The 15,531-nt window shown below is 41.3% G+C and overlaps 1 protein-coding gene across 9 annotated transcripts in view; it reads left to right on the forward strand.

Annotated features, from left to right (window-relative positions):
• Positions 1 to 15,531, forward strand: part of SPIRE1 (spire type actin nucleation factor 1) — a 249,298-nt gene that overhangs the window by 181,223 nt on the left and 52,544 nt on the right. For 6 of the 9 annotated variants that reach the window (XM_077492410.1, XM_077492411.1, XM_077492412.1 and 3 more), the window contains exons 5-9: positions 2,431 to 2,514; positions 4,706 to 4,870; positions 5,016 to 5,102; positions 7,798 to 7,927; positions 14,496 to 14,537. In XM_077492410.1, coding sequence (XP_077348536.1) covers positions 2,431 to 2,514; positions 4,706 to 4,870; positions 5,016 to 5,102; positions 7,798 to 7,927; positions 14,496 to 14,537 — 508 coding nt within the window. The remainder of the gene's footprint in view (positions 1 to 2,430; positions 2,515 to 4,705; positions 4,871 to 5,015; positions 5,103 to 7,797; positions 7,928 to 14,495; positions 14,538 to 15,531) is intronic. The other 3 variants (XM_077492413.1, XM_077492414.1, XM_077492418.1) reach the window with 1 other exon arrangement.

Raw genomic sequence — 15,531 nt, forward strand, 5'->3', positions numbered from 1 at the left:
GGGGAGGGGGACAGAGGGGAACATATGTGGGGGCAGAGGGGAACATATGTGTGTGGGGGGGCAGAGGGGAACATATGTGTGTGAGGGGGACAGAGGGGAACATATGTGTGTGGGGGGGCAGAGGGGAACATATGTGTGTGGGGGGGCAGGGGGGAACATATGTGTGTGGGGGGGCAGAGGGGAACATATGTGTGTGGGGGGGTAGAGGGGAACATATGTGGGGGAGGGGGACAGAGGGGAACATATGTGGGGGCAGAGGGGAACATATGTGAGTGGGGGGGCAGAGGGGAACATATGTGTGTGGGGGGGCAGAGGGGAACATATGTGTGTGGGGGGGCAGAGGGGAACATATGTGTGTGGGGGGGCAGAGGGGAACATATGTGTGGGGGGGACAGAGGGGAACATATGTGTGGGGGGGACAGAGGGGAACATATGTGGGGGAGGGGGACAGAGGGGAACATATGTGGGGGCAGAGGGGAACATATGTGTGGGGGGGGACAGAGGGGAACATATGTGTGGGGGGGACAGAGGGGAACATATGTGTGGGGGGGACAGAGGGGAACATATGTGTGGGGGGGAGGAGGTTAGAGGGGAACACAGGTGGGGGGGTACAAAAGATAAACAGAAGTGTGGGGAGGCTACAGAGGTGCAGGGAGGGTACAGAGATAAACAGAGTTGTGAGGGGGGTGGGGTGCAGCGGGGAACAGGCATTCAGGGGATTGATGAAGCAATTGGGGTGATCTGAGGTGCTGAAAATACAGGAATTGGGGTGATTTGAGGTGTGCAGGGTCAAACTAGGCAGCCGCCTAGGGCGCCCGTCCGCTGGTGTTCCTACTCCCTCTCTCCCTCAGCAACTAACAAGCATCCGCTCTGCTCCCAAGTCCCTCCATACAGTATCAAAGGTGAAAGTGCAGTTCAAGTTCACCTTTGTGAAAAAATAATAAATGCAGATCTTTTTGCAAAAAGGTAAAAAAATGTGCATTTATTATTATTTTAGTCATTGTCAGTGCATCTGTCTGCTCGTACGGACAGGCAGTTACACAGTTAGCCTGTCCATATACCTGTGTACCATGGCTGATGCAAAGGAAGCGAGCTGGTGCCGCCAATATTTGTCTTCAGGCCGGGTCCAGAGGCACAGGTGTAGAGCTACCGCAAAAATCTCCCCCCACCATAACCATATACATGGGCAGGGAAAAGGGGTGGAGTCAGGGGGGCGCCAAAATGAGGTTTTGCCTAGGGTGTCAAAAATCCTTGCACCAGCCCTGCACACACAGACGCGTGGGCACTCGCACACACAGACACGTGTATAAAGGCTTTTTAATACAAATCTAGCTTCTAGCACAGTACCTTTCCATTTTCCTCATTCAGCCGGGTAATGCACTGTAGGGGGAAGCAGAGAGCATAGCACACTACCTTGTACTTTACTTTTGCTTTGCTGAGGTTGACGGTTCTTCTCACAGTGCTGATGTACATTTTAGCAGGGGATCGGGAGATCGGGCTCATCTGACAGTCCTTCTCTCCCCTGATCCCGCGGCACACCTGAGTACCTCTGACGGCACACCAGCGTGCCACGGCACACTGGTTGAGAAAGGCTGCCCTAGACTATTTAGAAAAATGCAGCTTAGGTGCTTTTAGAATGCTGACCTTCTCCTGCCAGGATAAACCGCGTTTGCAAGAAACCCGTTTGCATGTGGCGTAAATGTGCAAATCTCTTGTAATGATAAGCTATAGGGTTCATTTGAATAAAATGCTTTATTTGTCTTTTAAATCCCTACTCCAACCAAATATTTTCTTTTGTTTTTAGTAGAGTAAGGGAGAGGTAGAACAACTCCCAGGTTTCTTTGGCTGCCTCTTTCCCTTTGGGGAGATTTTCTCTCAGTTCCTGTCCCAGTGTCCCAGGGAGTCAGAAGGCAATGTGAATTCTTTCTAAATGGGAAATAAACTAAACACATTTTTAATACAGTGAAGAAAGGCGCATGTTAATATAGTTTTTTTTTTTTTTTTTTTTTTATAATTTTTGATGTTTTTAAATTTCTAGTTTTCTTTTTTTAAATATATGGTGAGCCTGCCATGAAGGTCCTTGTTTGAGCACTTCCTTTATTAGGATGACAATGTTCTGTTACAGTCTCCCAGTTATTCTTCCATGTTAGCACACACTCCCATTTGGGACAATAAATGGACATGTAGATTCACTTATCACCAGTTTCAATTTCTGTAATGGGCATATATTTAGAATGAACTACAAAGGGATTGCAGGAGATCACCTGTGGATGAAGAAAGAAGGTGAATACAGTAGTTTATTAAAACACGGAAGTTGTTGCGCAGTGCCTTAGAAAACGAATATCCTTCACTTAGGATTTTTGCACCACTGATTAACTTATTGCCCTGTTACTGCCATAATGTTGCTTATACAGCATTTTTTGTCTGCAGAGCCTAAAGAAGATCCAAGAAATGGACAAGCATGCACGTGACCGAGGTAACCCTGACCTTGACGATTTGAAGAATGCAGACTGGGTAAGATACCAGATAACTTTACCTCTTAGTTTTACCTTTTAGATGTTTCTTAAGGTGAAGGCTATATGGCGGCCTGTAAGAATTTCTGAACAAGTTTAGGGTGAGTTGGTCCTAATGGAAATGCTTAGGACAGGCAGAGTCTTCTCTCATTAACATACAGTAAAAAAGCCCACCTTCTAATCTTTAATCCTTTGTTAGGACAGTGTTCAAATCTAGTTTAAAACTGGTAATGAGATCTACTAATGAGAATAGCACAGACAGGGTTATTTAAGGCAAACACTGCTCCCCAGCCCCTCAAAAAAAAAACTCCATTACTGAAAAATCCTACTTAGGACGGCCATGCACAGCAAATTTCTTTCCTGCAACCTTTGATAATAAGTGAAACTGACAGGCTGGTTGTACCCAATTGATCGATCAACTTAGTACATTCAGCCTGCCCACTAATTATTTGAATCTCTGATTCAGCAGGAACCGGCCAATATTTGAACCGTGTATGGCCAGCCTTAGTTATCAGAAAATAGCATCTAAAAATGGTACGCAGCACTATTTAAATAACATATAAATATTCAAGAAGCTATGCTATGTGAGAACACACATAAAGTAATTGTCATTCCAGTTTGGCTGCAAAAGTGGAAGTATATTTTAACCACTTACTGTCCAGTGTACTTGCATATATATCCTGGACAGCAAGTGGTTATACCAGGATCATGGCTGAAGCCACAGCCATGATTCTGGTACTGTTTTCAAAACCAGCGGTTGGCTTCCTTGTAAAGGGGATCCAATGGATGGCTTTACAGCCACCTGATCACTTTTACAGTGCTTGGAAGGTTAGTTTTACCAGAATATTTCTGTCCTATGAAATCTGACAAAATGGATACGCAAACTGCTCCAGCCAGCCTGTCACTCCTTTACTATAAGACCTTTTAAGAATACGTCTGCACTGACTGTTAAGTGCCTTACGAGCTATAGTCCATAAAAAGAAATGTATTCAATTTAGCCTTTTTAAAGTTGAGAGCAGCTGGGAACTTTTTTTAGCACCAAAGTTCTGATAAAAAAAACTATTGTAATAGAAAAAATAAAACCAAAGCCTTCCCTGTTTACTTTAGTGTTAAAAATTTGAATTATATGTTCATTTCAACATTGTAATTCAATTGTTTGTAGCACACTCTCCTATTAATCTCAATGATCTTGAAGTTTGTAACCTTTGTGAAGATCCCCACACATTTACTGTACTTTGCTGAATTCTTCTACCCATATTCACTATGCCCTGTGGGTAGGCACTGCTGTGTCTCAGATTTCACAGAGCCTGTCTTCTGAACTACAAAGGTGCTGAGAGGAGGAGTTTCAGGAGGCGGAGTCAGCACAGGAATCACCGCTTGCAGGTGTCTTATCATATAGTGTCCCCCATCGGATAGTGTCCGATGTGTACTGCGCATGCGCACTACACAGCACACACAGATTCCAAAAATAGCCGAAGATGAACGGCACCTGCACCGTGACTCCAGGTTCTAGCCCCACCATCCAAGTGGACATAGAGGTGGAATATAAAAGAGCCGAGCGCAGCGAGGCCGAGCCCGAAGTGTGGCGAGCGGCCCTCTAATATCGCCAGCCCTATGTCCACCTGGATGGTGGGGCTACCACCTCGACTCATGGCCAGGCACCCTTCATCTTCGGAGATTTTCCGAAGCTTCCTCTGCTCTGTGCTGCGCATGCGCAGTACAGGGCGGACAGTATCCGATGCCAGGACATTATATGGCAGAACACAGGCAGCAAGATACCATTTAGTCCTTAGAAATTGAAAGTAAACAGAGGAGAAGCAAGGCATGCAGGAAGTATCCTTCTAGGAAATTGTGAAAGGAGAAGACCAGCAGACAGGCAGCATTCACAACGTGAAATATTTTTCTCGTAGGCTTGTATTGGATTGTCAAAAATAACCATAGATCGGCAAATTATTAATGACAACATACAGGCTTTAAAGAAATAATGCACTTATAGTAATAATGTAGCAATACCAATTTCACTTTGGTGTAAAATGACCCATTGGCTACTGGGAGTTTTTGTACAATGACTCTCAGTAGCCAATAATAATATTTTTTTAATAAGCTGGACTATACATTTGTTATATTGGAACTTGTTTTTCTTAAAATGCTTTAATAATCTGCCAGTTGGTTGTATCCCAATGTGTTTTCAGGCCAGATTCTGGGTTCAGGTTATGCGTGATCTTCGTAATGGTGTCAAGCTGAAGAAAGTGCAGGAACGCCAGTACAACATGTTGCCCATTGAATTCCAGCTGACCCCATATGAGATGTTGATGGACGACATACGTTCTAAACGTTACACACTAAGAAAGGTCGTGGTATGTCCGACGTGCTGAAATATAAATAATTTTGCTTATTGCAGCAGTAGTGGTGGCTTATATGTAGCGATTAAAATATTACAATGCTGGTATTGTTTTTGCTCATACTACTCTATTCTAAGACACTATTTCTGTCTCCTTGTAGGTTCAGGGTGACACCCCTCCTCGATTAAAGAAGAGCGCCCATGAAATAATCCTGGATTTTATACGCTCCAGACCTCCATTAAATCCTGTATGTAGTCCTGCTCTGTAGTAATCGTGTATGCTTTGCTTTTAGTTCATCTGCCTTGATGAATTAAATACTTGCAAATTCCATGGTAGCAGGCCTTGGCAAATTATATTTGTGCCCAGGCTCTTACTATAAAAGCAGATTATTCATCTGAACAGCTGCTGCTAAAATCCTGGTAATGGTAATGAGGTCAAATGTGTTTTCAAAATAACTTTGCAATGTTAAAGCAGTATTAAACCAAAAAGCTAAAAGTTGCTATATTGTAGATTACCAATTCTTAGATGTGGTGACTGTTTTTCTTGTTTTTAAGCTTTTTTGTATTATTTTCACCCTATATTACAGTCTAAGTGCAGTCATAATAATAAAAAAGAACATACAAAAATCAGCTCAAGGGGCATAACTTAGTCTGCAGGATGTATCCCTTGTGCTGATGCCTCTAGTTGGGTAAAATCCTCTTCCAACAGACGATTGGCAACGCCCCCCCCGGTAGTAGGGACACATCCTTGACTGTAAGTCCCATGTGCTAATTTCTTATCGTACATCATGGGACACAGAGACATAGTTACTATGTGGGTTATAGGCCACCTTCAGGTTATGCACACTGGCAGCCCTAAATTAAAAAGTGCACTCCCTATGTAACCCTTCCCACTGGTGGGAGTACCACCACTAGTTTTGCCAGTGTCTAAGGTGTTGGTCACGAGTAAAGATGTGCTGTGCTATGCTCCAATGGAGCAATCCTTGCTGGGGCTAGCCATGCAGCTGGATCAAATTGTCTCTTTGGTCGAATTGAATGGTACCCGGGCCTCGTATCCGAAGAAACAAGGTCTTGCCTGTAACGCTTATCTTTTTAGAGAGCTGGACCCGGGATCCAGTACTTTTTGGTATTAAGGCCATAAAGTTTTACTTGCGGAGGTGCTATTACAGGTCCAGGATTGTGGGTTTCCTCGAGGATCTCTGGCTCCTGAAGGTTTAACCTAACCCACCGTGCAGGGTGAAGATTGGGTCTGTTGGTTTACCACAGAAAACCCTGCAGTGGGAAAGGTAAGTGGAGTTTTTCTAAGAAATTTTCTTATGAATGTCTCCTTTAATTAGTAAATGTTGTCATGCCTATGTGTCACCATTGGGGGCTGTATAGAGCACTTGCGTCTCATGCTTCTTAGAGAGCCCACAATGTGTCCAGGAAACAGCAGTTTTTTCTTCCTGCTCGGCGTCTTCCAGGACGCCCCCCCCCCCTCTTCTCTCTGTTGATTCCATAGGATCGGAGCCCACACTCACGCAGAAAAATCTTTCTTTTGAAAGGAGAGAGGAAGGGCTGTAGCAATGGGGGCGGAGCTTACAGACTATAGTCACTAGGGAGCCCCCCCATCCATTGCTTAGGACCCTCATGCTGAGGAACAAGGGGTGAGAGATGACAAATTTCTCTCAAGGGACCAGGAAGAGGCTGATGTCCGAAGAACCTAATAGACACATAGGTCCCTCCCTTCTTTAGTATACACGTGTATTGCTTTGTTACAAAACTGAGGTACTCCCACTAGTGGGATGGGTTATATAGGGAGTGCACTTTTTCATTTAGGGCGTGCCAGTGTCCATCACCTGAAGGTGGCCTATAACCCACATAGTAGTAACTACTATGGCACTGTGTCCCATGATGTACTTCAAAGAAAAGGATCTTTTTTTGTGCTTTTTATTTTGACTGCACTTAGGCTTTAATTTTACGATACAGAACAGGAATTCACAAACAAACCTAGTGCAAATCTTTGCTGCCCTCTCATATGCAGAAAGACCAACTTTAAGAAGTCCGTTTTTTACAGTTAAAATCAGATTCAAACTTTAGAAGTTAGAATGAATTACAGTCATGGATTGGACACTTCCAATGGTCTTGTGGATTGTTTGATCTTTTCTTTCTTTAAATTCTTTAAGGGGCCTTTCACACTGGCGAAGTCCACCAGCAGATCGGCCTGCTCAGCAAGGGACCATGCCACTAATCCCTGCTGAGCAGGTGGATGACAAGTTTATGTCTGCTCCGCTGATGCACAGCAGACACGGACACAGCCCGCTTTCCTCTATGGGTGGTCAGGTGTAAATGTACCGCCTATCTGTTTCCATCCAACTGTCATTCGATCTACCAGATAGATGGGGAATGGATCTGCCATTCATCTTTTTTTAGCGGGATAGGATCAGATGTTGACAGGTGTAAACTGACACGTCATTAGAGGGCAATGGATAGTCTGATTGGGTCCACCTGAAAAACTGACAGGCAGATCTGATTGGCCTGCCCGTATGAAAGGGGCCTAACAGAGCAGAGGAAATAAACACCCATCTTATTGACATACGTACATATGACATGTCTTATATACAGATAATACAGTAGTCTTGTCAGTGAAAATTGTAAAATTACACCTGTGGTAGGGAAAGTAAATAGGTTGATCTTCAGCAATACGTTGAGTGTCGTCCTACCACTCTTTCATTTTTACATGTTTTTGGAAAATAATTCATGGTGGGGGGAGAGAACAAGTTACACAGGAAAGGGAATGAGTGTAAAGGGGGCAGAAAGGATGTCTAATAAGGCTCAATTTCTATATTGGCTTTCTAAAAAAAAAAAAATTAACCATCATGTTATGCCTCGTTTTTACCTGGGTTTAGATAACACTTTAATTTTATTGTTCCTAATGCCATTTTTTTTTTGTTTTTTTTGCAGGTGTCTGCACGGAAATTAAAACCAACGCCACCTCGTCCTCGAAGCCTGCATGAACGGATACTAGAAGAAATTAAAGCTGAGAGAAAACTACGTCCTGTTTCCCCGGATGAAATTAGGCGTAGCAGGCTTGGTAAGAAAGCTGTACGCAGTATGGTAGACCTGGCAATTGGTGGAACTTGCTGCTTAAAAGCCTTTGTCAGAAGTGAGCTTTGAAAACTAGTGAGCATTACAATGGAGATGATGTATGCAGCTGCTTGGAAAGATTCAGGCTGTTCCTTTTAGTTTACCATGTTAACAAAATAAAACGATTACATTGGTTACTTGGAGAAGGAAAAAATGTTTGTACATTTTAGAGATGAGCTACAGAAAGGGTAACTGTTCTAGATAAAGGAACATCTCTCATATAACCACTCACACTGATTTTGGCTACTGGGAATCGTGTATATTATATATATAATATATAGCCTTGTTTTTCTAAATGCTTTTTTTTTTTTTTTTTTTTTTCAAGTGGTTTTGGCTTTCTTACTATCTTCAGCCTTTATAACATTGCCATCATGAATGTTTATTAATTTTTTTAACCTATGTATGTGTGTGTGTATACATTTTTTTTTTTTTTTTATATATATAAGGGCGAGGTATAATTGGGTGAGTGAGTGTATAATACTGAAGGCTTTGTCTCCAAAACTGGGAATTTGATTTAATGAGAGCAACCAATGAGAAATTGACTTGCATCATTTATGACTGCTTTTAAATCCCTAAAATATTCATATAATTGTTGCTACAGGTAACTAACTATACATCATACTGTCAGGCTTACGATATACATTTTGTTTTGTTACATATAAGGATTTATTTTTTATTTAATTTTTTATTTGCCTTAATTTCATTACCAGCATATTGTTAACGGATCAGAATCGTAATGGGCACTAATGACAATGCACAATAATATATTTCTTTCTACTTTTCAGGTTCTTTGGTTGCAAATAAATATTGGATAAATATTACTGCAGTTCAGATTTTGGTAGTCTGTTGTCCTGCAATCCCTCCAGGGCTACAATTTTGCATTGCCCCGGTAGTTATTGATTGGCAAGGTGACATCTATCCCTGAATTGAAGTAATTGTTATCCTTATTGCGATGAATGAATGTATTTGACTAAATAAAAGTGTACGATTTTGTTAGCAAAATCTTCTCTTTGGGAATGCTCTGGTGGAGGCAGCTGTTCTCTGACAGAAAATTAACTACAGAGCTGTGAATCCAGTGAATAGCCTTACCTGAAAGCCCATTCAAACCTGTCATTTAAACCAGTATTCCAGATATGTTTTTTTCATAGTTACATTAGTCCAGATTGGCCCAATGTATTTCTACATATAGCTAACAATCCCCGTGGAAGCGGAGAATCACTATAGTAGTCGCTTCCTGCTTTTTGGGCAGCTCTGACTCCGAATTTGGTGTTCTGCTTTCCTACTTTAAGACTTGTAACATATTTTGTTTATAAAGCACCTGGATTTCGGCTAATTTAAACTGACAGATTATTGGGCTGTTCAAGAAAGCGTACCCTTATCACACGTACCTGCATTTTTAGATATGTGTCCCAGCAACCTTTGCATTTTCCACATGACAGAATATTGACAAAACAACAAAATGACTGTAAACTTCAATGGACTGAGACAACGCTAGGAGTTATTGAGCAATTTATTTGTTCCCGAAGCATTTAAAGTAAATTGCCTTTGTACAGTGAGGGAAACAAGTATTTGATCCCCTGCTGATTTTGTACATTTGCCACTGACAAAGAAATGATCAGTCTATAATTTTAATGGTAGGTTTATTTTAACAGTGATAGACAGAATAACAACAACAAAAATCCTGAAAAGGGCATTTAAAAAAAAAAAAGTTTTTAATAAATTGATTTTCATTTTAATGAGTGAAATAAGTATTTTATCCCCTATCAATCAAGATTTCTGGCTCCCTGGTGTCTTCTATACAGGTAACGAGCTATGATTAGGAGCACTCTTAAAGGGAGTGCACCTAATCTCAGATTTTTGTATAAAAGACACCTGTCCGCAGAAGCAATCAATCAGATTCCAATCTCTCCACCATGGCCAAGACCAAGGAGGTGTCTAAGGATGTCAGGGACATGATTTTAGACCTACAAAAGGCTGGAATGGGCTACAAGACCATCGCTAAGCAGCTTGGTGAGAAGGTTGGGGCGATTATTCGCAAATGGAAGAAACACAAAATAACTGTCAATCTCCCTCGGTCTGGGGCTCCATGCAAATTCTTACCTCGTGGAGTTTCAATGATCATGAGAATGGTGAGGAATCAGCCCAGAACTGCATGGGAGAATCTTGTCAATGATCTCAAGGCAATGAAACAAGAAAACCCACCACTCCAGGTGAGACCAGGAAGCTTAATGATCCAGTAGGTGCTCAGCTCCACACACAATGAGAATAGAAGAAATGGCCGCACACCACTGTAGATCAAAATCCTTTTTATTAGGACATTCCAAAACTACAAGAATCAGAATGCTGGCTAAGCATTCTGATTCTTATAGTTTTTTGGATGTCCTAATAAAAAGGATTTTGTTCTACACTGGCGTGCCACCATTTCTTCTATTTGCAATGATCTCAAGGCAGCTGGGACCATAATCACCAAGAAAACAATTGGTAACACACTACACCATAAAAGACTGAAATCCTGCCGTGCCTGCAAGGTCCCCTTGCTCAAGAAAGCACATGTATAGGCCTTCTGAACTTTGCTAATGAACATCTGAATGATTCAGAGGAGAACTGGGTGAAAGTGTTGTGGTCAGATGAGACCAAAACTCAACTCTCCATGTATGGAGGAGGAATGCTGCCTATGACCTCAAGAACACCATTCCTGCCATCAGACATGGAGGTGGAAACATTATGCTTTGGGAGTGTTTTTCTGCTAAGGAGATGGGACATCTTCACTGCATCAAAGGAATGATGGCCGGGGCCATGTATCATCAAATCTTGGGTTAGAACCCCCTTCTCTCAGCCAGGGCATTAAAAATGGGTCGTGGATGGGTATTCCACCATGACAATGACCAAAAACGCATGGTAAGGCAACAAAGGAGTGGTGCAAGAAGAAGCACATTGAGGTCCTGGAGTGGGCTAGCCAGTCTCCAGACCTTAATCCCATAGAAAATATGTGGAGGGAGCTAAAGGTTTGAGTTACCAAACATCAGCCTCAAAAACTTTAATGACTTGTAAAGGATCTGCAAAGAGGAGTGGGACAAAATCCCTTCTGAGATGTGTGCAAACCTGGTGGCCAACTAAAGAAACGTCTGACCTCTGTGATTGCCAACAAGGGTTTTGCCACCAAGTACTGTCATGCTTTGCAAAGGTGTCAAATACTTTTTTCACTCGTTAAGAGAGTACTGCTAATCTTACCTCATTACCTATATAGAAGACAACAGGGAGTCAGAAATCTTGCTAATTGATAGGGGATCAAATATATATTTCACTCATTAAAATGCAAATCCGTTTATATCTTTTTTTGAAATGTGTTTTTCTGGATTATTTTGTTATCTTCTGTCTCTCACTGTTAAAATAAACCTACCATTAAAATTATAGATGGATTAACTTTTTTGTCAGTGGGCAAACGTACAAAATCAGTAGGGGATCAAATACTTTTTCCCCCTCAATTTACACTGTCCTTTTGCCTTCATTAGCTTTTAAAATTGCTGCAATACATATATTTTTATGCAACAGAAATAATAATCTTAACCTTTTTAGGTTGATTTTTTTATTTTATTTTTTGCAAAATCATGCAAGGTTTGTGAAATAATGAAGCCCTGTCACCATCTGGTCAGACTTTTTAAGCATAAGACATAATCAGGGGAATTCAAAATGGTTCTAGCCCCACTTTTCTGGCAATAGTTACCTTGAAAGTGGTTCTAAAACCTAAGCATTTGTTACTTTAATGCATTATTTGCATTAAAGTACAAAATGTTTAGATATTAGTATCCTCCCTCACGCGATCCAGTGCTGTATTTTAAAAATAAAAACGTTACAACCACTTTCAAGTAGAAGCCAGTCTAAACCTATCTAAGCTTAAACCTGCCACCCCCACCAATGTAAGCCCTATACTAACTAGCATATAAAGGAAAAATGTGTATACTTGCCCAATCCAAGAGTGTTCGTCTGGTCACATGATCTCTGCAGTGGCTGTCTCCTTGGGAGAGAAGAGAACAGTGACAATGGCTGCAGAGCCTGGACATCTGCTTAGATTTACTTTGGGGCAACCGTTGTCTTCTGTCCCTCCTCCCCCCTGAAGCTAGTACTGGGAGACCATCACATGACCAGACCACGGTGCAGATTAGGTAAGTATACACATCTTTCCTTTACAGGATTGTTAGTATAGGGCTTAGAATGGGGGTGGGATTAGACTGGACTTGTACTTTAAGCACTATCTGCTTCTAATTCAGGCAAGCATCTGCAGGAATGTCGGTAAAATTACAGACACTTGTGCCAAATTCAGGTAGTTCTAATTACCGCCACTTTAAGAATCTATTGCTATGGCAGCAACAAATTCTTAAAATTCTCCATTTGGGAAACTGACAGTATTTAAGACCAATTCAGAACTGGAGTACAGAGTTAGACCAGTACTTAGAGTGGGGCCGTGCCTGTGCTGGGAAGTTGCCATTTCTGTTATTGCCCCATTTAGCTGTCAGTAAAAAGAAGAAATGGCTGCACACCACAGTAATGATCCAAGATCCTTTATTGGAAATCCCAAGTAATACCACAGGACCAGAATGCCTGGTAGGTGTGTTTCACACAGGTCATTAATGATGGTAATGATTAAGCACATCTTAACTTTGTGAAACTTGTCTACCAGGCTGACTGGTCCTGTGGTGTTACTTGGGATATCCAATAAAGGATCTTGGATCATTACTGTGGTGTGCAGCCATTTCTTCTGTTTATTCATTGTCTGCATAGGCGAGCCGGGGAGGGGGGGCACCCACCAGTTCCATTAGGCTTCTACGTCTCACTTGGAGCTGCAAGTCTTCCTTGTTTAGTCCCTTTAGCTGTCAGCCACGATATTCACGTCCGAAAGCTAAATGTAAACAAAAAGTCCAAGAAATGACTTGTCACTGGGTGGGCGGGCCTGATAAGGAACTTAGACACTAATTCCTCATCAGGTCTGCTCCAAGTTTGAGTGACAGTGCAGATCAGTAGCCATATTTGAAAGCCACTATTAGACTGAATAGTGGCTGTGGGATCCACTGATGGCTGTGAGCTGTCAATCAAATAGAGGAGACCTGATGGGGAACTATGGACACTTCTTCTCTAGTGCACATATTCATGTACCAGTCTATGACCGGTACATGAATTGGGTGCAAGCACTGACACTTTTGGAGCTGCACCTTTACAAAATTCTAAAGAGTATCTAAGACACAGTTTTTGAATTCCCCTTAATGAGTGCATATGGCCATAATATACAGATCGGCACACCATACTGATTATGAGGTCAGTTTTATTTATGCATTGGTGTTTCAAAAACACACAGCGCCACTGACTAATTTTAACCACACAGCTCTTGGCTATAAATAAGATCTGCAATACAATTTTTTTAAACTTGTGTATAAATAAAACTTTATTTTTTGGTTTGTTTTTTGCTGCCCACCTGCAGCAGCCAATAAAAGGATGGTTTTCCTTTTAGGAATAATTTATTTTACTTTACAGATAATACAGAAGAGGTCTAAAACTGCACTGCCGGAATAATAAACCTGCTTACACAAAGTTCTATTTTAATTTGCTTGGTCAACTTAATTTACCAGATATGTGATGAGAATGAATGTGCATAGTTGGTGAATTTTTTGTGGCGGTGGGGTTGGCAAAGCCAGAAACTAAACAAGATGTCACTTCTGGAGACCAGGAGATAAAAAAGCCGTTTAGGTGGGCTAAAAACCAGTCAAAGTTTTGGAACATAAGACATCAATAATCAGTATGCAGTAGTTCACTGTTAAACTCCAGACACCAAAAACATTGATTTAAATATATTGTACGATATCAACCAAGGATTAAAAATGTTTGTGTGCACCAATTGCCTTTTTAAACTCGGGCATTTCCTTGTAAAAGCAGTTGTGACATCATCACTGTGCTGCATGTAGCCTGAGCTGAGGTGTTGGAAGAGAGAGCTACCAGGCCTACCTATTACACTCGGCCAGCAAACAACTACAGGAGGGGGGTGGACACGAGACCAGTCACCCTGCATAAAGAGAGAGAGCAGCAGTGACCGGTCTTTATTACAGGAAACCAGGAAAAGCAAAGTGTAGGAGTTTTCTTGATTATTGCACAGAGCTGAAGTAAATACACAAAGGACACCAAGATTCAAGTGAGAATACACGTCTGTTGGATTTAGGCAATGCTTATTTAGCTTGGAGTTTAACTTTAAACATTGCAGTCATCTCTATAAATGATTCATATTTTATAACGTGTGTAGCTTTTACTTACATTTGTTAAGTTGCCTTATATAAAGTGTGTTGTTGAGCTGTAAATTGAGCTTATTTTGTTCTCTGACAATTTATGTATAGCAACGCCTGATTTGTTGTGCTTTTAGTTTAACCTCCTCCACATTTCAGATACTGCTACATAGCATCATGTAATCTGAAATGTTTTGGTGTTTATTCTTTTTATATATGTGTCCTAACAGACTATTTTTGTTTTTCCAGTAATGCGGCCCCTTAGCATGTCTCACAGTTTTGACTTGTCAGGTAAAATGTGCACCTGGCATATTATTGTGGATGTTGTACATTCTCTATGTGCTCATTTGTGGGAATAGTCTTTTCTTTCTGTCATGGTCAGAAATAAGCTAGAAGCATAGGTGTGCGCACAGGGTATGCCAGATGTGCCTGGGCACACCCTAATCACACCCTGCAGAGCAGATCCCCCCCTGTTGCACAGAAGCCCCTGCCACCTTACCTATCCTCCAGTCTTTCTCTGATTCCAAAGTGAGACATCAGAGGCCTGTTTAGACCCCTGATTATTTCACCAAAGCCCCTCCATGAGGTGCCAAAAAAAATAGTAAAAACTATAATCAATAAAAATATTGTAAAAAATAATACAAAATAAAAATGTAAAAAATAATAAAAAAAATACAAAAGTAAAAAACTGACTCCATCCACTGCTCTGACACCTACATTTTAAAAAGTTTGTTTACATTTATTAATAAGAGTGTTTGTATAGGTATAGATATATATATATATATATGGAGATATATCTATATACATACAAACACACACACACACACACACACACACGTGTTTGAGCTTTGGTGTGCACACCCTAATGCAATAGGCTGCGTACACCTATGGCTTAATACAAATCACTTCAGATAACTGAAGTCTTTGCGCTAGCATGAAAGAGGACCTTGCAGTATGCTCATATTATGAGTTAATAAGTGTCCCTTTTATAGGTCTTTTAATACCTTGTTTTCATTTGAGTATGTGAATACTACCTGAATTTAAAATCCAAGGTAGAGCAGGGAAAGAACTTTATTGTGTCCTCTGTTCCTATTGCCTCTCACAATGTATCGGACAGAGACCCCTTGACCCAGGATAAGGGAAACTGCTGATGCTAGATATCCCATTACCAGCAAACCAAAATTTCCCCCAAAAGTGAACTTTAATGAATGGTTTATCAATCTTTGAGTCTAACAATTAGCAGCATGGAGGGGGCAGAGCCAAGTGTGTTAAACTTCAAACATAA

The sequence above is a fragment of the Lithobates pipiens genome, unplaced genomic scaffold (assembly GCF_037356315.1).
Source record: "Lithobates pipiens isolate NorthernLeopardFrog02 unplaced genomic scaffold, aLitPip1_a1.2 Scaffold_19, whole genome shotgun sequence".
Lineage (NCBI taxonomy): Eukaryota > Metazoa > Chordata > Amphibia > Anura > Ranidae > Lithobates > Lithobates pipiens.